Source organism: Bradysia coprophila, unplaced genomic scaffold, assembly GCF_014529535.1.
Source record: "Bradysia coprophila strain Holo2 unplaced genomic scaffold, BU_Bcop_v1 contig_297, whole genome shotgun sequence".
NCBI lineage: Eukaryota > Metazoa > Arthropoda > Insecta > Diptera > Sciaridae > Bradysia > Bradysia coprophila.
In genome coordinates this window covers 5,013,876-5,040,884 of record NW_023503555.1, presented here as the reverse complement: position 1 = coordinate 5,040,884, position 27,009 = coordinate 5,013,876, and the positions used below count along the sequence as shown (strand labels likewise).

The following is a 27,009-nucleotide window of genomic DNA, read 5'->3' as shown; positions in this document are numbered from 1 at the left end:
AATTCTGGAAGGCATTTTCCTTATTGTAAGCACTGCGTTCCTTGCGCTTATGTATAATATTTATGTAAATTTTGATTGTACGATTTCAATGGTTGTCACCATTGAAAGACAATTGACATGACTTTATACCGTTTATCATTTGCCTTGCTTTTGTTACTTATCACGTTACTAGTGGCAATTTCAAGACGCGTATCGATAAATTATACTTGAAAATTGAATTGGGGAAAATATTGTGTTGATGAAAATTATTGTCTCCTATTCAAGACACAAATATGATAACGTGAATTTTCTTGACCTCTTTCCATCCCATCCCCACCAAAATTTGGGATGATAAATGAAGAAAATATCAAAATTCTTTGTACTTACCGTATGAATTTACCACACTCGTTAACAAGTTTAGTGCTGAAATTGAATTTTTTTCCAATTATGATTAGTTAGAATTGTTTGTGTGTATAATGGTATAGGGTTCTTAAAGCATGGTACTAGTACCATAGACATTGACTAGAAACGACTAGTCATCTGCTATCGGCACATACCAACAAATAATAAAAGATTTGGTGTACTACAAGTTTATGCAACGCTACACAATACTTTGAACAAGTGAAGTAACAGATTTTTTCGTTATAGTATGCAACTTTTGGACAAATGTGTATTTAAGTCTCACGATGCAAATTCGTTGCAGACGTTTACTATATGACGAACCATAGCACTGCTTCTTGCATTAACAACTAAGATATTTGGATGCTGATGGTATAAGGGTATAGCTTTTGCATTCTTTTCGTTCAAACAAGAGTTATGTTTTCTTGGTGTGAGTTAAAACACGCACATACATGGAAGAAAATTTGAAGTCTTTTTCGGACATTCGAACATACCGGTGGTAATACTAGGAGAAGTGGTATGCACTGCACTTTTAGAGAAATTTTTTTCTTGATTTTCTTGAACTTTCACAAATTTTCTTGTTTTTCTCATAAAATTTTCTCAAAGCCAGTTGTGCTACGGATGAACTAAATACAAAAAAACCGCCTCTGGTACAATATGTGCTTATTTCAAAAGTACGTGTTTATCTTCCTAAATTACTTTGAACGAACATAAAGTACAATCTTAGAAATAAATTGCCTGACCTCGGTGTCAGTGTCAGAATACCACTGTATTCGACAGCGAAATGAACGTCTAAATAAGTTTATGCAATCACGAAGTTATCAAGTATCAAAATCAAGAATGCGCTTTTCCAATTTCTGAACGACCTTGTCGAAAAAACTAAGGTTATATATCAGCGAAATGTAACGAGAACGGAAACCATGTAGCTTCTTACGTTAGTGAATGTCGAAGAAAAGTTTGACATAACAAGGTGAACGAAAAGGTGTATAAAGCAAGTGGATACATAACATTGAAGCTATAATTCTTGAAGGAATGTGTGTGTGACATTTTTGTTTATTTAGATTTTCCATATCTTCCATAAATCATTTTACCAGCGCTATACCTTCTATCCCGCTATAATGATAAATCAGTTTTGTCTATTTGTTTAAATTTAATTTAACCGAAAACATACTTGCTGTGCCAACATTTAAGTTAGTTTGCAAACATTTAATAAGCTAAAATTGTAACAGATAATTCAACCTTCGGCTTAATGGCTGCAAATCCACAAAATACAGCAACCAACTTCTACACTCAATTTTTAAGTTTTGTTTATGTTTTAGTTTTAATATACCCGCGATAAGAACCGAACTTCGATAAAGTAACAACGGAAAATGGTGTTAGTAAATTGTAATCCGTTAGTTTAACGTGGAATATAATATCTAGTTGGGTATATTTCTCAACCGTACATTTTATACATAATTTTGAAACTAAATTTTTATGGCATGAGTTTTATTCGAAAATTTCGCTCTAGACACACGCCGCGGGTTATTGGTACTTATAAGAATTCTGTTGTATAATCCGACAAAAATATTTCAATCGTCAATGCTACCTTCCATCCATGACTGTAGTAGCAGATTACGTACTTGCATCATTTTTTCGATAACGTCTGGTCTGGGAAGTATTCAGACCGAGACATGGGATGGTGATGCAATTCCACTAGTCAAAACCTATGAATACACAGTTTCAACGTTCTCTTGTTTATCAGTTAACGTTAGGTCTTGTACGAAATTGTGCACTTTACCTCCCGCTAGAGAACAAGAAAGATAAAGTTCGCAAAACGATGAATGCCATAAAATATTATCATGATGACTAGAGTGGTTTGCTTGCACCATTTTGCTGCGGGAGATGCATCCAATAGCGACCATTTATATGAGATTTATGGGTGCTCATAACATAATGGTTTCATATTCTTTTTATTCTGAAACTTATGGTCGCGGGTTTTAGCTGGCTGCTGAAATGAATCTAGAGATATCAAAACATGAACTCATTTTTCGGGAGCATTTCGCCCATATACAGTAGAAATGGGAACATTTGTAAATTATGAATCCTCCGAGCTCAAATGGTCAATTGAAAATTTTATACGTTGAAATAGAGTCCATCCCTACCCTAAATACTCCTAATTCTTTTACTGTGTTTAATGATGACATGCCTGATGCCTGACAACCGGATAGCCAAAGAAGTGACCAAAAACGTTTTCGATTTTCAGCGATAGCCTATTGTAACTTGTTAACGTCGTCTTATATAGCATGACGTATGTTAAACGCAGTGAACGATTTTACTTCAGTCAATCGACAATACTTAGCTCGAATCTATTACTTCCCTTGATATAATGAGTGGATCGTTTACAAAGGTTTTTCAAAAAGAAAATCCTCTCCTTTGCTTGATTTTTGAGGATTTTCCTTGGAGTTTTTTTGATTGTTTCAGAATTTTCTTTGAGGACTTTCTGATGAAAGGATTTTCTAGTCTTATATTCAAAGGATGTTTCAATGATCTTTTACAGTTGACAGAGGATGTTCTAGTTCGTTCGCCCCTCGTTAAATAACGAGTCTGAAAAAGACTTAACTTTATGCAATTCTTGTTGACTAACCTCAACCCAAATTTCAAAGTAATGGCATTAGTAATCAGAACTGACATTTAATATTAACGAGACTTTATACGAAAATATAATTTAAGAACATCGTAGTCACGAAGATTTTTTCATAGAAATATTAGAAATATTGCCAAGCGCATCGATTCTAATTTTTAAACGGTTGAACAATACAAAATCTAAATCTTTTACTTGTATAGTTCTATCATACGTTTTGCTTTATAAAAGAGAGCTTATCGCTCATTTTTGTCATCCGGTCGTAGCTGTCGATAACAGATGACCAGACTAGCTATAGCTGCTTCTAACGTGTTGCTTGAATGCTCAACGCCATAACTAATGCATATAAAAATTCTGCAATTTTATGGACAGCAAAATCTGTCAATCTATCAACATTGGGTGAAAATAGAAGATCTCAACAGGAATGAGGATTTAAAAAAAAAACGAATACTTCATCGAATTGAAATTTTATATTCGTGCGCTCTTACAACTTTGTCTCAGTTACTATTTCCTATCTGTCCCGAGTTATGAATAAAACTTTTCAAATTTGTGGTGAGAAAATTCGTTTACTTCATTAGTGGAATTGACATTTTCGCTGTCATTGCTGTCGATAATAATAATAAATGACATAGCTGTAATATCTGTGGTGACGTGTCTCGTTTCATCAGCAGTTGAAATGTTGATGAATTTGCAATATATTAACACGACTTTGTGCTCCCCATGCATTGTTCTATGCTCCCCTATGAATTCAACTTTTTTTTCTCATTTCATTTTTTACATTCTACATTTTATCGTTCATAAATATTTTAACACCATCCTGATTTCCTAAAAAAAAAAACTGAAAAATATCATCAATCGATTCTATGATTCAATATCAATCGAATGTTTTATCGATAATTTGATTATCAGTCGATATTTATCAATTATCAGTTGATATCGATTATCGAATGAATTATCGAACACACCTACTCTTTATATACTGATTCGTCGTGCGACCCAGCCAGAAATAACTGGAGTGCGGAATCCACACTGCGGATTTTCGAATCTGATCCTGTTCTTTATCTAGGCTGCATACTTGTGGCGGTCACGCAGATCCAAGACTATAAATTTTGGAAAAGTCACGCAGAAAACACGAGAACACACCTTTTCCATACAAAGCAATTCAACAAAATCATATTGGTACGGCGTGGTGAATTTTTATTGATCATAAATCGTTGCGACTTGCTCAAAGTTTACAGCCATGACGCGGATAAAGATCCATGGTTGACACTTGTTGATAATATGGCGGATTCATAGACTATTATGGCTGGGAAATCTTCTTTTGTTCGAACTTGCGGGTAAACAGCCTCGATGAAGCGGGTAACAGTGGCAGGGACAGAAATATGCTTCATCGTTCTCTTTACTTGCGGGAAGTGTCAAATGAAGGAGAAATTCTATTGCTGTCTTACGGTCAGAAAATGTGTCATTACTATCTTGCTCAAAACCGGTTTTTCGCATTTTCTGGTCACAAGACAACAAAGTACCATACTGTCTTGCTGGGAATTTTTAGACCCGTACGAAGTACTGGGGTCTTATAGGTTTAAGCATACGTTTGTAACACGTCGAATTGGACTCCCTGAGTAAGGGGAAACCTATTGTGGTTGTCTAGAGATGCCAAATCCGCGAAAAAAAAATGTCCGTCTGTCCGTCTGTCTGTCTGCACGATAACTTGAGTAAAACGCATCCGATTTTGAAAATTCTTTTTTTTCCCGTTTGGTAATGTCAAAAGACAGGCTAAGTTCGAAGAAGAGTGATTTTGGATCGACCCCTCCCGAGCTGTGGCCCAATAAGTGCTTTACGGTTTTTCGAAGATATCTCCGGACATTTAACTAAACGTTAAACTTGTAAGTGATACGTCAAATAAAAGGTATTTACAATACCGATCGACAAAATTTTTTTTTATGGAAATCGGATGACCAACTCGTGAGTTAGACCCCTTGGTGTGGAACAGGCACAGGGCGGCAAGCAGTTTTTGCTTGTAGGTCGGCCAAATTTGAACATATTTCGTTCGTTTTAGCTTTATTAGGTATTCCCGTACCAATCAGGGAAAAAAAAGTTTTTGAAATTATGTTCTCCGGAGCGTGAGCTAGGTCTCTTGGAGTGAGCTCTTATCTGGCTACTCGGAAGTACAGTGAACGTGGTGTATTTTGACAATATCTCGAGTAAATTTTGACCGAATTTCATGAATTTTTTTTGTTTGAAAGGTATTAACGAATGTAAAGCGTCGGTACTATTTTCGGTTTCCTAACAAAATGGCTGCCGGCGGCCATATTGGATTTTATTAAAAGTGATATAAAGTGGGAAAAATGATGCTTAGAGAGTTTCTGTTAACATGGAAATAATGTGTTAAGTGTGAGGGGTTTCAGGGATTCCATATATGGACATCTATATATACCTATATACAGCTATATTGAGCTATATACAGGCATATAGAGCTATATAATAGCATATTCCTCTGTGAAATGTTTATTTACAGTGAAATATAGGTAAATATAGCGGTATATAGCTGTTTAAATAGGAATTTATGAAATTTGACTTCGTACGGGGCTGTCTATATTGCCTCCGGCAATTTAATTGTATATGATAACAAGGCAAAGAGTGGATAATGTAAGTGATTTAAAAGGAAGAATAGTTTTTCAGCAGAGAAGAAAATGAAGTAAGAGAAATGAAGAGTTTCACATTAAAGGCTTTTGATACGAATAGGTGTTTCGTACGAGTCGGCGTTAGCTATGTTTTTATTCTTGTTTGAGGGATACATTCCTCGCTTCGGCTCGAAATACAACCTCCCACACCCCTCAACAAAATAAAACCCGGCAAGACAGTAATGTACCATTGTGTAAGCATTTGACAGTTCCCGCAAGTTTTATTTGTTTAAATGAAATTACCCCTTCAAAACACTTCCCGTCATAATGGTCTTTACAGAAGTGTATACCTGTGATGATTATCGTCACTGTGGTGATGTGGTGCATTTTTTCTAGAAGAAAATATCAGAAGTCGTATGTTTCCGCTTATCAAATCCAATAAAATGACGCCACACGGGATCTTCCTTAGTTAAGACTTATTATTGGGGATTTTATGTCTTAAAAATTTTCGAAAATTCCTACAAATTCAGAAATCCGAATTTTTTTGCAATTTCTTAGCAATTTTCAGAGGAAAAATTCTCATTGATAAGCCTGGTCCCAAGCAAGCATTACATACTTGCTCTTGATTACAAAGTAAGAAATTTTAATTTCAAATTTTGATTTAATTGAAAATGTCCCACTCTCATTTATCATGTCATAAATAATTCAATTTCTTGTTACGCAACGCATTCGGAACTATATGTTCGGAAAATCTGTATGCCACTTTTCCTGTTCATCAAATATGAATGAATTTCAAATTCTCACTAAATGTTCCATTTCCAATCGGATCTATTTTATTTGTGAAGCGCCTGATACAATTAATTAAATATTACACCATACTTAATATAACTGTTATTTGTTTGATCTAGATAATATTTCATAAATGTTCAATAATTTAACGTTCGTTTGCAAGTGTTTTTAACTTTTCATTTTTATCAGTGTTATTTGTATATTAAATACTATACCTACCGTACCCTACCTACCTATACATATTATGGATATTGATATACGAATATATATTGATTTATTAATTTGTTTCAGCAATTTTGAAATAGTTTCTTGAACATAAATGTTACTCGTTCGAAAATAGTTTATAGTTTTGATATATATGGAATGATTTTGGAATTTTGTTTTCGTTCCGTTTCGGTTTTACAAAAGAGACCGTTTTTTATGGTTTTTATACCTATAATCGTGTTAAATATTTAGCTGCCAAATTTTTTATTTTTAACACACAAGGAGAATATCATTTTTGAATATTTTATCAGCAGAAGCTGACATTGCTTTTGGCGAAGGGGTAATCACTCTGATTAACCACTGGTTAATCTTTGGTTCTGGTTAATCACTGACCAATCAAAAAAGAGAAAAAATAGTGCGTACCCCCTTCGATTTTTGTTTTATTTTTTATTTTCACAAAATTTATGATGGGATTAGGACATGTAGTTACCCTGAGTAAGCTCACAAAGTTTTTTTTTGAACAACGGAAAGAAAAACAGTAAAAGAATTATCGAAATAAACGAAAATCCATTCTTCTTCGTTACGGTCGGCGACTTTGAAATGAGTTTGAAACGATACTTTTTGAAAGTAACCTCACTTTAGATTTGTTAAATTTTTCGCTCGTTCATGAAATTTTCTTAAACGTGTCTGCCATATTTCTTAACGTAGATGAAAATCCAAACATACTTGAAGAGGATCTGACAAACCGAAAATAACGTAGAGTCAAATTTATACCAAAACCGTAGCGCCTTAATTACCAGACAAAGATGAAAATGATCTATGAACGATTTGTTTATCATCAAAAACGACCGGTACCATTCATAAATTTCAATATATACCAGCGGAACCACTTGTAACCGGCGAAAATCGATCAAATATTTGACTCTTTCTCTGTTATCCGTAGACAGGCATGGACTGGTCACATTGGGCGATCGGGCGTCACCACTCCTGTTCGTAGAGTGTGTGTTGTTTGTATTGAGTCTACTTAATCCGATCATTTGCCAAAGGATTTTTTCGTACAAGCACACACAGTCAATAGGGTAACAGCCCTCTACCGGCTGAGGGTCTAATTTCTTAATTTGAAGTCATCCTTGCAATAACAATTGCTGTTTCAGCGACAAACTGCTAGGAAAAAGAATTTTTGGGGCTCCTAATTCAAGACGTACTAATCGTAAGAGATATTCTTATCATCCATACCATGGCTAACATTAAATTTTTGGGCTCAATGTATATTACATCAATATATATCGCCTCTCTCGGAATTGTCGTTTTCGTGGTAGAGCTGTTTGAAAAATCGGTGGTTTTCAAGTCAAGTGGAAATTTTTTCACACACATACCGTCCATGGAAGACATTTTTCTGAAGTACAAAGTGTATTATAGAATACAACGTGGCGACGCATTCTAGTTGGAGACGAGACCGGAAATAAATTCACTGCTGTGAATGATACGTGAAGTTATGTGTGGGACTTACGTTGAAACACGAGCTCGAATAAGAAAATTATTCAGCTGCGTCTCGTTTTAAGACAAAGCCTATTTTGTGAATTTATCATTCCGAAAATTCTGAAAAAAAAATATTTTTCAAAAATTGATCGTAATTTTAGAACAGATCGAATGTTCAAAAAATCAATTTTGGAGCAAGTTATGGAAGTAAGAAAAGTGTTTTCACGTAAGGACCACGAGCGGTTAATTTTGAGAAAAAATTTGAATCTGAAACTTTCAGTTGGAGTAAAATTTGCTCAAATTTGACGTTCTCCGTATATATATAATTAATGTTAAAATCGAATTATTTTCCGTTTTTATTTTTGCTTGATTTAAAACCGAACGCCATTGACCGTTTATGGCTGCGTATTGATTTTTAATAAATTCACATTTAACCGTTGTAGGGTAATGCGGCCAATTCGTCTGAGACATCAATGGCAACACAACCGGGTGGATCAGTGACATCACGAGCTGCATCCGAAAGCAGATCAGCACATCCAGGTTCAAGTTCCGGTCACAGTTCGAGTGCGGCAACGGGAGCGAAATTTCGACATGGACTGTTGCAATTGATGATTCACACCATCGATCCACTCCATGATGGTGAGCATAATTCCATTACGATTTTCTTTAATTTCCTAGTCTTCAAACTTGTTTCATAAGTTTGTTTGAGTTGTGAATTGCTTTTGGTCCTTTCTTTATGCGGGGAATATCTATGCACATGATGCACGGGCCTCCATTCGACCTGTTTTAGATGTGAAGGAATTCACTTTAATTGTACCCTTGGTGCATGTAATCATTAAGTGTCTTACAAGCTGATCTGCATGATAAGCTTCGGACTACAAGTTATGCATTTTAATCTATTCTGATCTATCTGAGACGTAATGATTAAACCACTGAAGTAACAGATTCAAGAGTGATATCGCGAAATCTTCGAGCAATCAGCTAGCCATGCCATCCGGATTTTTGATGAGTATCCCATCGAATCCTTGCTTCATTACGAGTTCAACGAGGTATATCTCGCCTCTCTCGAAATTGTCGTTTTCGTGGTAGAGCTGTTTGAAAAATCGGTGGTTTTCAAGTCAAGTGGAAATTTTTTCACACAGATTATCTCGGGTAATAAAGAGTCGACTTCGTTCAAATTTTAGGGGATTGTAGTGCTAGACTAGACCGATCACATAAGCTACCAAATACGTCGGGCTGTTGGCTGTACTGGCTTCAGTGACTGTATTAAGAAAAATTTTCTCTGACTACTAACGGGTGCGCTCATCAACAAACCAAACCTCCATTAGAAGGCTTAGGCTCGGTACTTCCTAAAAATATAAAAACTTGTGCTGGAGGGACTATTAACATTAAAAAAGAGATAGGGCAATTTCTAAAATGTCACCTATTACTCCAAAGAAATTTCGACCGGTTTCTCGACCACTTTCATTTTTTTCACCTTAAATGTAATTTACACAGTTCCTTGGTACCTCAACTTTCCAATGATAATTTTCCTGACTTTACTTCTTACATAAAATGTGAAATTTGTTGACTTTTATGAAGCAGCCAAATTTTTGGTTGGTTGGATGCGTGTGATAAATGCTCCTAGGACCATGCTGAAAAAAACGATGATTTGATATTAGCATTTTTTTTAAATTTTAGCTCTCAGATCTAAATGTAGTGTTGTAATCACTCCCAATAGTTCTTTTTAATCTCTGCACGCCTAACTGCATTAACATAAATGACAAATATTAAGAAAATGTTACAGGTAAAGTCGATGAAAAGGCTACACAGCTACACGCTATTGCTTCCCTCAAAGTGCTGCTGGATGCAACCAAACCTCAACGGGGAGCAGCCACGTCCACAGCTGCCAATCATGTTAAAATAAATTTAAAGGAAACGACATTAGTTGGAGATCGACCGAATGGCAACATAGACACGACCATAGATTCGGTAAGTGGCAAATTTCAGGTGGATATAATTGAATCGGAAAAAGTTTGCCTTTTTCTATGGTTCACACGAATCAATACGTATAGAATCAAAGTGAAATAAATCGAAAATGTTGTGCTCATTTCCTGTTTGCAAGTTGTGGCTGGCAAAATGAACATCATTTTAAAGCTCGCTTTATTATTTGGGTTAAACATTTTGCGAAGAATTTGTAGCCACATCCATGCCATACACCATAGTACAAAACGTTTTCGTTTTCGAAAATACCTATCAAAAATCATCATCTAACGTTTTGTTATTTTTGAAAAGCCATTCCACCGATGAATATAATCAATTTCTACCATAACCATGAGCTATGCAAAAAAAATGAATTTCTTGTTATTTTTATAACGTTTTGTTCTTGATTGTTGTAATTTTATTGCGTGATTTATATTTCGGTAAACTTTAGCTAAAAAATGAAACTTATCGATTGCACATTCCGAATGGGGAATGTGTAAGTTGGATAACAAAAACACACACCATACATACACATCGTTCTACGTATATAATATAGGACACTAAATCGTATGTTATGTATAGAATTACCGGTACACGAAATCCTATATAATTAACGCACTAAAACTACATGCTACGATCAAATACTGACAAGTTGAAAATTTAGGGAAACATTTTTTATTTATGTTTTGGACAATCGCACCGCATTACGACCACACACAGGATTGGTGAATAATTTAATTGAAACAAATTTGATTTGACTTTTGACCTATCTAAAACGTAAAATCAGTAACCATTGAGGGAGGCTCTGTACGACGAGAAAATCACGACACAATCAAATTCAAATATGGAACAAAATACGAATTTACATAAAAGTAAATGTATGGTGTGTGTCAAGTGATTTTTCGATTATTATTTTTTTTACCTCGTTGGTTGTAGGTGTACTCTTACCGATAAATAATAATTCTTGGTTTTTGTGTTTGTTTGTTCTCCGTTATAATCAAAATGAAAAAAAAAAATTCTGGGTTATGCTGACCTTTCACACCAAATTGCGGCTATCTGATTTTACCGTTAGTCGAGCCACTTAATTATTTTTTCAATAAAATAGGCCGCTTCGTATATTTTTGTTGCGATGATGGTTAGTTGATCGAGTAGTAAAATTTTGTTTTACAGAACCGAATTTAACGGAACAATTAGCTGATGAATTTTCGGCAATTTACTATAATTGAAAAATGGTTTTAGTGGATATTTTCCGGTAATTAAGTTCTTTGCTTGTGTGACAACATTAAAAAAAACGATTTAGGTCATCGGAGCTTTTATTTTGAATGTATGGGTGATCAGTATGGGTCCGTTGGTTTTCCCTTATTTACGATTTTCTTAGCGTAATTTTCATTAGATATCATAAGCCGCAGACAAGACATATTGTTCCCTTGACTGAAAGTCATGGGTCTTATGGATGATAAACACCCTAAAATGTTTGTCACACAATGATCACTACTGTGATTGAAAATGCATGAATGTATGACCAAAAACCTTAAATACAGAAAATGTTTGTCACACTTTGATGATTCGTTGATAACACGATAGCTTGAGTAATTTTCAACGGATTTCCAAAAACTTTTTTTTAATCGTCGGGGAATTGAATTAATGAGGTTAAGTTCGAAGATGGGCTATTACGGTCGGGTGATCTTAGAGATATTCTCAAAAGAATTTTTGTCTGGTCGCTTGATTCCACGATAACTCGAGTAGCTTTCAACGGATTTCCTAAAACTTTTTTTTAATCGACGGGGAATTGAATTAATGAGGTTAAGTTCGAAGATGGGTTATTACGGTCGGGTGATCTTAGAGATATTCTCAAAAGAATTTTTGTCTGGTCGCTTGATTCCACGATAACTCGAGTAGCTTTCAACGGATTTCCAAAAACTTTTTTTTAAACGACGGGGAATTGAATTAATGAGGTTAAGTTCGAACATGGGCTATTACGGTCGGGTGTTCTTAGAGATATTCCCAAAAGAATTTTTGTCTCGTCCTTTGATAACACGATAACTCGAGTAGTTTTCGACAGATTTCCAAAAACTTTTTTTTTATTTGACAGGGAATAAAATTACGAAGGCTACGTTCGAAGATGGGTCGTAACGGGGTGGTGATCTTAGAGATATTCCCAAAAGAATTTTTGTCTCGTTCCTAGATAACACAATAACTTGACGTAATCCTCAACGGATTTCAAAAACTGTTTTTATTCGACGGGGAATTCCATTCCCGAGGATAAGTTCAAAGTTGGGCTATGACAGTGGGGGAACTCAGAGATATTCCTAAAAGAATTTTTGTATCATCATATTATCGTGTTATTAGTTGAGTAATTCTTAATGGTCCACAAAAGACAATTATCCTCCTAAGAAAGATATTTTTGGGTTAAGCTCGTTAATGGAATATACTGGAGTAATATTCTAGGACTTATTCCAAAATTTTGTGTGTGTAATATCTTTATATCGATGATAAGAAAAAAATTAAAGTTTGGACGAGTGTGAACTTTGCGGCCAGAGCGAAGCGAGGGCCGTAATCACACGAGTTTAATTTTTATTCAATATATAAGCAAGAAATTCGCCTCTTTCCAGGGTCTGCTAGAAGACAATAAAACTTAAGAGACATCGATGCTTAGCTAAAATTGTATCCTACATTTGCGTATCTCGTGCTGCCTTTTTGATGGTATCTTTTCATCAGAATCCTTTTTTCAAAACACACGACCCCAATAACGACCACGAATGTATTAGCTTTCAACAGAAAGTAGATTTGGTTGTAGTCACTTGACCAGTTCTGAAAAAAGTGATCAGTGTAACGAAATTTTCATAAACTGCCCAGTTTTCTCAGGGTTGGTCAAATTGCTACAACCAAATCTATTTTATGTTGAATGCTGACACATTCGTGGTCGTTATTGCGGTTGTACATACTTGAAAAATGAATCTGGTGGAAATAGATTACCAAGAGACGGTATTTAAAAATCACCCAAATGTATACTTTTCAGCAAATCATCGATGCCTCTTAAGTACTGAAAATACGTATGAACCAGTATATGGTCAAGTGCTGGAATTTCTCATATACGTATTTTGTATCGAAAGTAGGGTACGCATACCCTGGTATACTTTTATGTACTTTTAGAGTGATTTTTTTTGTTCGGATTACAAAAATCTTCTTGAGAAAAGTAGTCAATCAGTCAAGGGATCTGACCCATCCAAAAGATGGGGCCTAGTTTATAAAATCTTACAAAACAGAAAATCTTGTCAAATCCCGGAGGATATTAACAAATTTACTAAATTCCGGAAAATCTGATGAAATTCTGGAAAATCTTATCAAAAATAGGTTTCAATTATTAGAAAACAACCACGGCCGATGTATGCAAATACCCTCTGAGGAAAGCCTAACTGATAAGAAATAATTGTTGAAATGAAAAAGGCAGAAAAAACTTAAGTCGAGAAAAGTGACAACAAATACTATGTATAAGAGAGCCTAAATGTAAGCTAGCGCTAGAAATATGAACACAAATTCCTCGTACTTGGCTTACGATATACGAGTCTTTCAACTATCCAAATTGTGAAGCTTTAGTGAACTTTAGGACGTCGCTAGAAAAAATTCCCTATGGAATTGTCTTGCACGGGAATCGAATCCAGGTCATTTGAAGTAGTGACAGAAAATGGAAAATATTGAAAATCTTGATCAGTGATAATTCTGGTATTTTTAAACAAAAAAGCTTGCAAAAAAGCATATTCTGAGCACATGACTTACACATGGCATCTGACTAATAATTTAGTGATGTAAGGACGGTGAGAGTGAATATTTCATTTGGACGTTCCCATCCCATCATTCAGAATAAAATATTCACCTAATTTCTTATCCACTTGAGATGTACGTACACACTTCAAAATTCGAAATAAATGAACAGATTTTGAAATTTTATAAATAAATAAATAAATTCGTTCGTCATGTACCACCCTGTTCCTGTTCATTATTTAAGGATTTGGGTATACAACTGCAGATAGTACCTACTTCTATACCTACTTACATCCATATTCATTATTCATTTCTGTCCGACCAACCTGTAACAAAATGTTACGTGTGGTGTGTTCTAGCTGGTGGGTCTACACTAGTTTTGCATTTTTCGGTACACATATTTTGTGTATAAATAAGTTTTCTGCTCGGTTTTTTTCCCGTGTCGATCATATAACATGTTACAGCATAATCTCTCTTTCTATCTGCGTAAACATAGGTCCTGTATACAACGTAATGTTGTTTATTATCTGGCAGTCGGATGAAGTTTTTGTTGTTACGTGAGTGGGTTTTTCATGAGGGTGGATCGTGTTGAATGGGAAAAATATTCAATTTAATTTCCACTTTGTCATGACCACAGCAGATTTCTCCTTCCTATTTTATTTTATGACAGTTTTCAACTTTAGATGCAGTCTTATCGAATCTTGCAATTCTTTCGATCGAAGTTCAACAGATTTAAAAAAAATCTTTTACTTCATTGGTTTCAACATACTCTTTCGTTACGAAAGCTTGGTATATAAATGGACCACTAGCAACAGCTCATTGGTTATTTTTGTCGTCGATACCGATAATAGATGACAAGCCTGCTTCGTGAATTCTCACCTCTTCAATCTATTTTGTTCTTAGAATTCTCAACGTTTCTTGAAAGTCTCGAAATGTTTTTTCAAGAAGTTTAAATGATTTTAATGCTTGAGAATAGGCTCTGCTTGTATGTTGGGGTTAATGCATAGGTTAGTCGTCCGTCCAGTAAAAGTGATTGGCCATCAAACTTCGAATCCGTTTATTTTCATCGTTACCTCGAATGTTTTCGAAAACGTGGAATGGTATGAGATCGTGGAATCAGTTAAAGTGTGATATTCAAATCATTTTTGAAGCAATGAATTTTCTCTTACCTTTACACTCACGCATATAACACGCATCAAACAAAATAACCCAATACACACCCGGTGCGTATGTCTCATGTTGCTTACTTGGTATTCGACTAAGACCGTTTTTGGGAAAACATTTCAAAAATTTTCCGGGCTTTTAACATTTTTTCTGTTTTTTCATAAAATTTTCCTGATCTTTTCCAAATTTTCACAACTTTTCCCACATTTTCTCAAAAATATTTTTTTGGTGAAAATATTGAAAAATGCAGAGTAAAATACTGGAAAATAAAAAGAACGCGAAAATGTTTTCCCAAAAAGAGTACCTGGATTCGTACAGATCTTGTGAAGATTGGCAAAGGTTTACAATGAACAGTTGTTAGTCAAACAAATTTAATGTAAATATTCTGTTAGCGCTCCACCATATTTGTCATGTTAGCCTCCTCTCTTGTTCTACTTTTCAGCAATAAACAAAAAATGTTGGACAAAGCTGTTACCTATGCCTGAACAGTGAACACAACACTAAGCTCCAACATAAAATAACCAAAATACACATTTTTTTGGCACTAATTCAAATAACTTATTTTGCAGTGGATGAATATTTAATGTTTATATCTCCATATCAGCCCCATTTTTGGTTCGCTGTTACACTCGGTACACTTTTAGGTTTTCGTTGTTTTAATAAATTTACATTTGGACCAAATCCTGAACCCATTTTCAAACGTGTAAAAACAAACGTAAAGATTTTCGTTTTCCGTTTTCAAATTAATTTTTTTCTTCCTTTACGCTTGTCTTTTAGATAAACGAACTCGACGAAGAACCCGAAGCTTTAAACATGGAATGGCCAAAATCCTGTCGAAAACGTATAAGCTATGTGTTGGTGGCACCAATTTTAGTTCCATTGTGGTTAACACTACCCGACACACGAACGCCAAGAGGTGATTATAACGGCAAAACATTTTGGACCCATATCACATCGATTTATCATACGTTCGTTTCTCTTTGCTTGCTTACATTCTAGGAAAGAAATTCTTCCCAATAACATTTCTGGGATCGATATGCTGGATAGCCGCTTATTCGTATCTTATGGTTTGGTGGGCAAACGTTATTGGTGACACAGCCCAAATACCCCCTGAGGTATGTATCACGTTTTTTTTTCTTTCTCTTTCTTTTTATCTGTTTTTACTTCTCTAGCTTTTCGGTTTGTTTTATTTCTATCTTTATAAACTCAATCGTACCGTTCCGATTAAATGGAATGCCAAAATTTATTTTTCATATTTTTCGCATTTGTTGCGTTTATACCATTTTGGGAAACACAACCAAAGAACTTTTTTTTGGTGTTGTGTGTACCGACGACATCGTTTTGTGTAATTTATGATAAAAATGTGATTTATATTTAGGTTATGGGACTGACATTTTTAGCAGCTGGTACATCCATACCAGATTTAATCACATCGGTAATTGTTGCGAGGAAGGGATTTGGTGATATGGCGGTATCGAGTTCGGTTGGCAGTAATATTTTCGATGTTACCGTGGGGTGAGTTCATTTTACAAATACATTTTATCATTGAACCCATTCCAACACGTCCATCCATTAATTACAAATCCAAATTTCAAGAGAAACCATGACCGGTCTGTGCAAGATCCAATTAATTGGAAAGTAGCACCGTGTTGACACTTAATAACCCGATTCAAACTAAAGCTTTTGCAAACGTTAAGCGTACGACGGCATTTTCGTTGAATCTATTACTTCTCTTGCACATTTGGATGCAAAATCTTCTACTTCAATAATTTTAACATAAAATTTTGCGATAAAGACAAGACTCGCCAGAGTTCACCGTTTATTTTTGTAGTCGTTGCCGATAGCAGATTACGAAACTAATATGCCATTTAACACTGTTGTTTAAAATGATCGTAGACGGAAAAATTCCAATTGAATTGTATGTGATAGATAAGAAGAAAGATTAACAATCTTTGCAGGCATTTCAACGTACTTTCATTCCAAATTTAAAAGAACGTTAGCTGGTCGGGCACCCTAGATTTTATCCAAATTTTCAATTTGAATGTCTTTACCTTCTACATATGTATGTATACAGTGCGATACCGTGGTGTAAGTGATTCGATTCAACTTTCTACTTTGCCAATACAAAATGCAGACCGATATCGTGGTTCAGGGAAAATCCAAAACCCTCAAAGCGTCTGTAGCAAGTGACCCGAAAGTAAAACTAAACAGGAAATCTACTACCGTAAAAAAAGTCATAAATCGACCGAGAGACGGTAATACGGAGAGTGTAATGGTGTAAATATATACAGCACATGACCTCAATACACTTCTTGAATTTTTCAATTAAACAATTTCACATTTTCGTCTGTGTGTCAGGGTCTATTTTCAAGATTTTTTTTTTAGATTTTGGAGAGTTTTCATGAATTTCTGAAATTTGCAAGAATTTTGAGAATTTCAAGATTTCGAGAATTTTCAAGAATTTCGAGAATTTTCGAGACTTAGGAATTTCAATTTTTAAAATTTCCGACAATTTTTGAAAATAGCCTCTGTGTACACCTGTTCGCCACATTCCGTATTGCCAAAGGTTACCTGTGTCTTCAGTAAAAAAAATATATTTCCCATTACGAAATCCCATACACCAGTAGTAACAACAACACACAATTATTAAGCTTTAGTAAATCAGAAACAATAGTCCACGAAAAGTCCATGATTTATGTGTTGCCATATTTTCGTGGCAATAATAAAAAAAAACCTCCTCTCCCTTCCCATTCCTCCCCCTCCAAAGAAAAATATTAAATAATTACATTCCATCGATCGATATAGAAAATATATATTGTTTGAATAGAGAGAGATAGAGTGATTATATAAATGTGTATAAAATCCGATTATTTATTATTCAGATTACCTGTACCATGGTTGCTGTATGGAATTATTTATGGTGAATCAGTAAAAGTGAATTCCAAAGGCATGGTATGCTCCATTGCAATATTATTTATGATGCTGATATTCGTTGTACTATCAATCGCTTGTTTTCGATGGCGTATGAACAAAGGTTTAGGCCTAACGATGTTTTTGCTATATTTTGTATTCGTTGCCGTTTCACTTATGTTTGAATATAAATATATAATTTGTCCGGTATAAGGAAAGTCTTGGTTACCAAATTTTTTGTTAGATAGTTCGATTACTTACTAGAGAGAAAAAATAATGTTTTATTGTTACCGTTTCTGTACCGGATGGTCTCTCCGTATCCAAACGGGGTGGACGATTAATCGGTTTTTGTATTAATTCATTTAAAAACAGACACACAAAACCACTACGAAATATTTAAGATTTTTGTTGGCTTTACAAATGAATTAAAAACAAGTTTATTGTAATAAGGAGTAACTTAATAAAAAGCAAAACCAAATCGACATAATATATATTAAAAACAAAGTGTAAAGGGAAAAAAAAACCAAAACAACTCAGTATATAAATCGACGAATTAAGGTAGCATTTAAAAGTAAATAGGATCCTCTACTGAGGTTGAGGATTTTATTATTAAATTCGTTTTATCCGATGATCCGAATTATAAATAACTAAGATTGTGTATTCCTGAACAACAGCAAACCAACAGCGAAAATGAAAATCTAACAAAAAAAAGGAAAACCGAAGCATTATGTAAACATATAATTATACATACACGTACACGTATAAAATGTTAATTTTTAATTAAGTGTAAAGGACCTTGAAACATTAAAGGAAAAAAATTAGTCAAATTGGATGGAGAAGAACTCAACTATGAACTTCAGATATGAAACGAAATAAAGAAACACAAAATTTTCGATAGAGATCTTGTAGACGAATGAAAGAAATAATGAAAAAAAAACTCTAAATAAACAAAAAAAAAAACTTTAACTAAGAACACTTTCCATTTTGAAATAAAAAATTATTAAATTTAAAGAAAAAAAATATTTAAAACAAAACCCTATATACAATTTTATCATTATAATTAAAAAAACGTAATTTAAACAAGAAAAAAAAACCAAATCTTTAACTCTAGAAATTTAATCCTTAAACTTATATATTCTTATACTCTACCAATAACATTATATACAAACCGACGACGAAGACGAGACAGACAGAAAAAGAAATATGAAAAAAATTAACAAAACTTTAAAAATGATCAGATCGATTTGAAAACGCTCCGCTAGTTGTATCACCTTCCGTTTTGTTGAGAAATTCGTTTTTCCTTTGTTGTGAAGATGATTGAAAGAAGAGACGAATGAAAAAAGTGTAGAAAAGTTTTCTTTGTGTCTGCTTTAAGAGGCAAATCATTATTTATTTTAAACGAATGTTTATTGGCAGTCAGAAACCGTTTCGATCCGTAAACTACTCATAAATGTCGTGTCTAACTAAGACTAACTTAAAGTAAGACTTTGCACAAATGAAAGTTTTTTTTAAAAACCTTCATAAGCCTCACATACCCAAGCGGCTTGGGCTTTCTGATTCGTCTAAAGATACGACGTGCAATGTCTTTAAATTTGTTGAAATGTCAACCAACGGCTGACAAAGCCATCACTATAGGGCTACTCCCACCTGGAAGAAAATGATATTTTTACGCGACGGATTTTGATCAAACAAAATGCCTGTGTATAGCGCGAGATCTCAGGCGTCCGGCAAGGTAATTAGTTTTTCAATCAATATCTGCTGAGCGATTCAATCATTCAAATCTGTTAATTCGTTTGTTTGTCGGTATGCGAAATCTATTACTTCATTCGTTTTATCATACTACGTTAAGACATTTATATCCAGTGGTCATTGATTACATTGTTGTTGCCGTTGCCGATAACAGATTACTAGCCATTAATCTATTTGAGAATCGAAATTTTTCATCGTTCCATTTGACGCATTAAAAAATTGCTGGTTGTAAAAAGTTACACAGTCATAATTACAGCATCGTTTCCGTTGAGACATTCATCTCCCACTTTTATTCGATCACTAAGCTTTAAGCTTTATTGAACATTGTAGTGTGCATTGTTGGATGAGTCGTCTTTGTATATATGCATAATCCATGGAACACTAGAGCCATCAAAATCTCACGCAAACACCAAAATTTTCAACATAGAGAGGCTTTGAATGCTCTGCATTATTCGTCATATTTAAAACCCTAAAATCCAATTTCACATTTAAATAATAAAGAACGTAACCCTAAATGAATAGCCAAACTTGAAAACGGATATAAAAAGCATCAAATCCATCTGGATTTTGGAGAGAAAAAAAGCATCATAATATTGGATGGAACGTGTTGTGTTTATACATACACCATACACCATCCAACAACATACATACGATGAATATCAAGTGCTATTATCAAAAACAGAAGTCTTTTCTGGTTGCTTTTTTTTCTATTTGGAAGGCATCAATCATCGCTTTAAAGAATGGAGAGAAACCGAAGACGAGTAAAAAAAATGAATGACGGGGAGCTTTAGATATTTTCAAATTCTTCTTTCTCCACCCCTCAACCGTAAAAGAAGTAGTCCATAGTGCACGGTAATCGTTAAATGTTTTATTATCGAAATGATGAAATCTGGTTGCATTGTAAATGATTAAAATAAAAATGACAAATTTTGCCTCTTAAATAATTTTCCCTTTTTTACAAAAAGAAATTACAGTTAATGTCAACCAAATATGTGTTTACATTTCATTCAGCTTGTCTACCAATTGATCCACTCATACAATGTGCCATCATACGGGTTGCATAGCCACACAGATGCGAATGGTAGTGTAATACTGTTAAGTCACTCAAAAGCAGTGTGATTGAATGACTGTTATAACTGGTAGCCAACTGAAGCAAATTGAGAGACAAATTTGGTTAACATTAACTGTACACTCACCTCAAAATAGTTAGCAATAATTTCATGTCTTTAGTTGGTTTTCTTAAATTCCAACAGTTTCACTCTGTTTCAATGGTTTCACATTGTGCCAGTCGCGTCACTCTAAGCGTGCGCTCATAAAGGGAATCATACAAACGAAACGAGTGGAACGTGTGGGACTAAGAAAAACATAGATTCGTATGAATATTACTAAGTATTTTGAGGTGAGTGTATTTTCCCGCGAATTTTTAAAGTTTGGAGTTGCACAATTTCGGCCTATATAATTGCGAAGTGGTAATATTGAAAATCACTTATTTTATTACAACACTGAAACAAAACAAAAAAAAACTATTTGTTAGTAAAAGCGCTGGAGATTCATATATAATATGCGTTAGATACAATGTATATCGTTGACGAAAAGAATTTAGCATTTTAATATGAGAGAAGTTCATTAAAAAGTTGTTAAATTGAAAACTAAAAAAAAATTAAAATTAAAAAAAAATCTTCTCCTAATGCATATCGTTTGTTGATTTTTATTATGTTGTTCCCATCCGGAGAGCATAATAAAAGGAAAATGTTTTTTGTGATAATTTGGTTGAATTTATTATAAAAGTTTTTATTAATTGATAAAATTATAAATTTAAAAGAAAAACCCTGGATACGACCGACAATTGAATGTTGTGTATATTGATTGAAAACATATATAGAGATTCTCGCTTGCAATATATGAATTCCATTAATGACTTTAATTACATTTTAACAAGAAAAGAAAAAGAAAATCTTTAACTTATAAGGACACTATATAAAAAATCCTTCTTCGAAATATTAAAATTTAAACAAAAATCTTTCGGAAGTACATATCGTATTTTAGTTTAAAAAAAAAGAAAGAAAAAAAAACGTAAATTAAAATGAATAAAAAAATAATAAAAAGAAATGAAAATAAGAAATAAAAACAATTTTAAATAAAAAAAATAAAAATGAAAACATAAACTGATGAATAGGTAACGAAAAAAAAGAAATACAACACAATACACCACATACACACCGTAGTCTCTTTTCTTTCTAGGTGAATTAAAATTTTGATTTTTTGTAACTTATACGAGAAGCCGCGTATTATATTAAACAATTTAAATAAAAAAACAAAAATGGTTCGACAAGTAATAGCAAAAAATGAGTTGAAAATAATTAAGAGAAAGAAAATCCAATGCAGATGAAGTTAAATGAATAAAAATTAATTTGAAAAAAAGGAAGAAAATTTATTATTAAAAACGAGCAGTTTATTTGAATAAAAAAAACGCATTTTGATAGTATAATAATAACGCAAAGATTTTGCAAGTACAAATAATTTTTTAGCATTTTTAAAGTATATACATAAATGAAAAATATGAAGAAAAAAACCAATTATATAAAACAAAGTGAAGAAGATTTAAACTGAGAAGATAGAAAATTGTTAATTTTTAAATAAAAAGAAGAAAAAAAATTAGTTTTTATGAAAAATAAATAAATTAAAAGAAATTAAATTTAAAAATGAAAACAAACAAAAAAATTATTATTATTATGGTAATATATAACACCGGAAGACAATTATTATCAATGTTACTGTTATTAAATTATATTGAATAATAATTAAAATAATGAATGAATGAGAGAACAAAAACATTATTAACAATGAAAAATGAGAATACATAATTACGCTTCTTTATTATAAAAATAAATTTTTCGTTTTTTTTTCTTTTTGAAAAAAACATACGGAAATTAATTAATTAATTAAAACGAATCCAATTAATTATATTGATTGATTTGACAAACTGAATATTAATACGATATCACTCTGTTCAACAAAAACCCGATGAGCAGAGATACATACTTATATACCAGCTGGAGAAACACATTGAACAAAAAATAAACAAAAATAATTGTCTCACAAAAAGAAAACGCTTAACGAAAAAAAAATAATTAATTTTTAATTTTTATAGACTAAAAATACAAACACAAGAGTTTTGTCATCGGTTTGTGATGTGATTTAGAATTTTTGTGCTAGTTTTCCACCTTGTCAAAATCTATTTCGAACGTTTCGGTTCATTCATGTAGAATTGTTTTTGTTCTTCGACTTCTTTTAGTATAAAAGAAAAGGAGAAAAAACTGACCAATTCAGATAAATATCATTTCATTAGTCTGATTTTGAGTTGTTGGTCATGGTGTATGTTCATGGAGTGGGGAGCACGAAGGGCAAACGGAAAAAAATGAAAATAGTCAATCAATTGGTAAATTTGACGAGAGTGCACAATTTACAACAATAACGTATTTGTCGGTTTACTCACTCACATTTATGTTGTATGAGTAAATAAACACTACTGGTGTAAACAATACCATGAACACCAGCTGATAAAAACGTAAGTGTTGCAAATTCTGAATTTCAGTGAAATTTACCGAGTGTCCGTTCAAAGAAGAGTTCCAAAGAACTAGTAGTTTAGTGACTGAAGCGTTGCTAGTCAGATGATTTCCACCTCGAAGTATTAGATTTTCCTAAGAAAAGCACGAAGTAGGGGTGTTTTCGTTTAGAGTTGACGGGCGACTTGTGAAATGAAATAAATTTTCAAGTCTACGAAATATCACTGGACTGAGTAGAGTTGAGTAAAGGAAACTAAGACCGGATAAAGTGCAGGAGTTTGTATAGTATATTTCAGTTCGCAGGCCGTGTGCGGCGTCGAGTGCAGCGGAAAATACGATATTGTGCTTTTCGTAAAATTGTAAATTTCAGTATGCAAAATCGATCGAATCCATTGTAGAACAAGTAGCTCAGAAACGATCCTAATTTTGAAAAACGAATGCAGACACAAAAAATCTTTGAATGCGACGATGAAACCCATTAGCAATAATCCGATTCGCTTTAGATTTAAAAGAAATTAACGATGTACATGATCTCTAAGTGTCAACATTTTTTGGATGAATGTCTAAATGCAAAAAATTCAGACTCAGAAAGCTATTCTGTTAGTTGAAGAAAGGGTAAATTCTCTAGAACTAGATAAAATTTGTGTCCCACATATCTCCACTTACTTGTCTAGATTGTCAATAACAACTTAATTTTTCTCTGATTCACCTTCTATTCTATCTACTTTATTAGCTTATCTGCCTGATCTCGTTTTCTTTAATTCAATCACAATTGGATCAAAAATATTTGATAAATCTTCTTCCCATTTGATCAGCTGATAAGTTATGTTACCTTCTGCACGATCGAAATAAAATGAATCCTGTCCACTTCTTCTACTTCTACTACTCGTGTCTTGAAAATAATGACATTGGGCCAAAACGTAAGCGCTACAATACCAAAACGACTAACAACTCACATAATCATTTCGAAAATAGTTGCACCACCACATTGACTATTCTTTGAAAGGTTTCACAAGAAAATAATTATTTTAATGCGAAAAACAGAATAAAACGCAAAATTGTAAAAAATTAAATGCGACGAAAAAACAAACACAAAATGAAGAAGAAGAAAATATTTGGTAGATTACCTTCAAACCTGCGAAACTTCCAATTTTTTATTATCATTTTTGTTCGTCCTCTAGATTTGATAGATTTGAAAGTAAATTAGACAAACCAAAATAACGCTCTGATCGAAACAATTCCCTGTAATTTATACTTATACATAGTGTGGAAAATTGTTTTTTTTAATTAACGGAACAAAAACTACGGATTAAAAAGAAACAAACAAAAATAAATTAATTCTTAGATTTACCAGAGAGAGACAATTGTAAATTTTAGTGTACTAACGGTAAGTTGTGTGTAAATATATGTTCATATATTTGCAGAAATTTGATCGCTAAAAATTTAATGCAAAAACAACAAAACAACTAAAATCTTTATGAATTAAGTTAAAATTTCCATATTAAAATTGTTTTTTTTAAAGGATGGTAGCAACACGGATAATGCAACCATTTTTTTTTCTTTTTCTTTTGTCGTGAGTTTACTTTACGGGATTAATTTTACAAAGAAAGTGAAACTTAAATTTAGTGAGTAAGTCAATTTTGTGGAAAGATTTATTTACAAAGTGTCCAATACATGTAAATAAAATGGCAAAGAAAATTTAAAAAAAAACCCAAAAAATGTAAAGTAACAAAAAGAAATTCCGCTTTTTTGTGCTGTGTCTATTAATTGTGTGTGCCCTTGTTGGAAATATTATTATTAACACGAGCATATTCAATGCAATTTGAAAGTGATTGCGCACGGTTTGTAATAAATTTTTCCCTAAATATACAAAGCAATAAATAAATGAATAAACAAACAAAACAAACAAAAAATTGTAAAAAAAATAATTTATAAATAAAAATTTAAATGAAAAACGTAAATTTATGCAAATTATATTATGGTAGAGACAGCATAAATTTCCAGATAACAACCAAAATGATTTGTATCCATCCTTCAAAATTATGTGAAAATTCAGCATTTTGATTTCGATTGATTTTATTTTGATGAAACAAAATGTTGGCGTTTAATGTGAGTTCAAAAAAATAACAGCAACGTGTAATAAGATTCGAACATCGTCCGTTCATAAAATTTTTTGAAATATTTTTAAAAGAGAAAAAATTATTTTCACTGTTCGAAGTGAAATGAAAATTAAGAATTCAGTTCGAAGACTGGACAGTCCGCCTCAGCCATTTCAGAAGTAGCTTCGTTTCGCTTCACCTACATATTTCACCACTCAATTAACTTTCCGAAAACGGCTACTGTATGAAAATTTACTAACTGAATCTATTACTTCTCTTGTTGAAAGTATTTGTATGTGTTAGATAAAATCTATTACTTCATTCATTTTAACATACATTTTGAAATACAAACAGAACACTAACCGTCAGAGTTCATCGCTTATTTCAGTCAACGACGTTTGTGGTAACAGATGACTAGCCGGTTGCCGTTTCTAAATGTGTCACTATAACGTCATCTTGTCACAATGTAAATGGAATATCTTCTTTGCTCCAATTTTCGATGCAAATCCTAACACGTTACTAACAATTCACATAGAATATGCTCAACGAACGATTTTCTAATTTTCTCAGGTTCATCTCTTCATATTGTTTCTTAGCTTCAATCATTTAATGGCATGTCAACCTAACTAAATTTGAATAAAATAATATTCGGCTTCGACAAACAAACAAAAAACTTGATCTCTAACGCTACGTTGAGAGTTGACTATTTAACGGGGTTCTGTCTTGCAGAGCAGAACAGATAACTAATTTCGGAACTAGTTATTATCGGGGATATCCAGGTAGCAACTGTATCATAGTACCTACTAACGCACATGGTCAAATTCATCACAATCGAATAAAACGTCTTTAAAGGTTTAAAGCAAGACAAGGTCAGATAATTTCGCAATGAGTGTAAAAACTGTGTTGAATACGAGACCTTTAACCGCCAACTCTATTTGTGCTTTCGGGACATGTTGAGTCATCTCACTCCAAAAAGATTGCTTTAGAAGAAGTACTAGACTCATTGTGCCGAGAGATAAAATAAATTTTTCGTTTTAAGACCAGCTTCGATATTTAGGAATGAAGAATCGCAAAGAAATGTACTGCCCGCAACTCGTAAAAACAACTGAATGAAACGAGAGATTACCGACCAAGAAAATGGTGTCACACCACTATGAGAAAGTGTCATACGAAGGAGTCAGGACTATTTTTACTACTTTTTAGTAAAAGTTTTCTCTCATTATCTTTGTAGTTTTCGCAAATTTTTCTAGCTTTTCCCAAGAATAAGGGAAAATCTATGAAAATTTTTGAAAATTCAAGAAAATATTGGAAAATATTTCTCAAAAATAGTCATTTTATGAGAAAAATATATGTTTACCGTTCAATAAACGTCTCGAAGTTATGAACAAATGGTGTTACACAATTTTGAGCAGTTGGTGACCACTCGGAATTATAAGAAAGGACATCTGCCTAATTTACAATAACCACTTCTTTCTATCCTACATGTCAACTCCCTCACATCTGCGTCTTAAATAAAATTTCGTCTATTAATATCCTCCCTTCTGCAGTAATGATTTTTCTTTAAAATAAAAAAAAATTAAATTAAAAAAAAACTGTCGCTAAACGCTCTATATATAAACTTCTAGATAAAAATTCTATGAGAAAAAAGATATTATTGTGAAAAAATACATAATCGTCCTTAAATGAAACGCTTTTACAATATT

General features: G+C 33.1%; 1 protein-coding gene across 3 annotated transcripts in view; it reads left to right on the top strand.

Moving 5' to 3' along the window:
- The window catches only part of LOC119078414 (sodium/potassium/calcium exchanger Nckx30C), a 45,693-nt gene extending 23,995 nt beyond the window's left edge, over window positions 1-21,698 (top strand). For 2 of the 3 annotated variants that reach the window (XM_037185918.1, XM_037185916.1), the window contains exons 3-8: window positions 8,538-8,733; window positions 9,869-10,065; window positions 15,760-15,898; window positions 15,982-16,097; window positions 16,361-16,497; window positions 17,865-21,698. In XM_037185918.1, coding sequence (XP_037041813.1) covers window positions 8,538-8,733; window positions 9,869-10,065; window positions 15,760-15,898; window positions 15,982-16,097; window positions 16,361-16,497; window positions 17,865-18,105 — 1,026 coding nt within the window. In that variant the 3' untranslated portion in view covers window positions 18,106-21,698. The remainder of the gene's footprint in view (window positions 1-8,537; window positions 8,734-9,868; window positions 10,066-15,759; window positions 15,899-15,981; window positions 16,098-16,360; window positions 16,498-17,864) is intronic. The other variant, XM_037185917.1, reaches the window with a different exon arrangement.
- Window positions 21,699-27,009: the final 5,311 nt, after the last annotated feature.